General features: G+C 43.9%; 1 gene segment (V, D, J or C); it reads right to left on the reverse strand.

Moving 5' to 3' along the window:
• Positions 1–372: 372 nt before the first annotated feature.
• LOC101985984 lies at positions 373–773 on the reverse strand. The segment is given in 2 exon segments: positions 373–629; positions 728–773. Coding segments are annotated over 2 exon segments (303 nt in total).
• Positions 774–1,180: the final 407 nt, after the last annotated feature.

Below are 1,180 nucleotides of genomic sequence, written 5' to 3' on the forward strand. Positions count from 1 at the left end.
AAAGGGAGAAAGACTGACACATAGACAGAGATAGGGAGACAGGAGAAACACTATAATAAATAAACACACACAACACAACTGGAAATAGAAATTTGAATAATCATTTGGGCATTCAAGGATTACTGCACACTATACCTGTAGAGAAAATACCTAAGTGTGATATGGAGAGGCTGTACAGACACAGAGAAGTCCGGTCTTCCACGCTTCTCTGAGCAGGCTCTTCTGTGACTCAGATAGCTAAGTGCTCTCAGCGCCCCCTGCTGATTCTGTGTTCCCCACAGGGGTGTTTTTGTCTGAGCTCACAGTAACTTTCACTCACTGTGTCTTAGCACAGTAATACATGGCTGTGTCCTCAGACTTCTGACTGCTCATTTATAGGTACAGAGTGTTCTTGACATTGTCTCTGGAGGTTGTGAACCTGCCCTTCACAGCGTCAGTATAGATGCTGGTACCACCACCTTCATTAATGTTTGCGACCCACTCCGGCTTCTTCCCTGGATCCTGGCGGATCCAGCTCATCCAGTAGCTACTGAAGGTGAATCCAGAGGCTGCACAGGAGATTTTCAGGGTCTTTCCAGGCTGCACTAAGCCTCCCCCAGACTCCAAATATTGCATCTCACACTGGACACCTATAGACACAACGAATTCTGATTAGAAAACTGAAACAAGACATTTTTTCTCTTTCTCATGTCCACACAATACACAGTATCCCATCTTTATGAATTACCTTTTAAAATAAGAACAAACGAAACAAATATGAGCCTTAAGTCCATGATGAGTGTCCTGTCTTCAATGCTGAACCCTGACTAGGAAGATTTGGGAATCCAGGGCTTGTTTCCTCTGCCAGAGTTGCAGGGTCAGGGCAGGGCTGGATTTTTGTGGGCACAAAGAAGCCTTATTTGCATATCTTCCTGCCATAACATGCTCTGTAGCTGGACCTGGACAGAAGGCGGTACTCAGTGTAGATATAAAACACCATACACACTGATGACTGTCATAGAAACTGAAGCATTAAAGTAGCTCTGCTGGGGATTCACCACCCTATATTTAGTTCTCTTTTCACTATATGCACAGGGAATGCTGTGTTTCCACACTGTCATGTCTCTTTAGGATCAATGTGAAAATAAAATGCTCCACACATTCTTTGTGTCTATAGGTGTCCAGTGTTTCTAGATATTAG

Source organism: Microtus ochrogaster, unplaced genomic scaffold (assembly GCF_000317375.1).
Source record: "Microtus ochrogaster isolate Prairie Vole_2 unplaced genomic scaffold, MicOch1.0 UNK155, whole genome shotgun sequence".
Lineage (NCBI taxonomy): Eukaryota > Metazoa > Chordata > Mammalia > Rodentia > Cricetidae > Microtus > Microtus ochrogaster.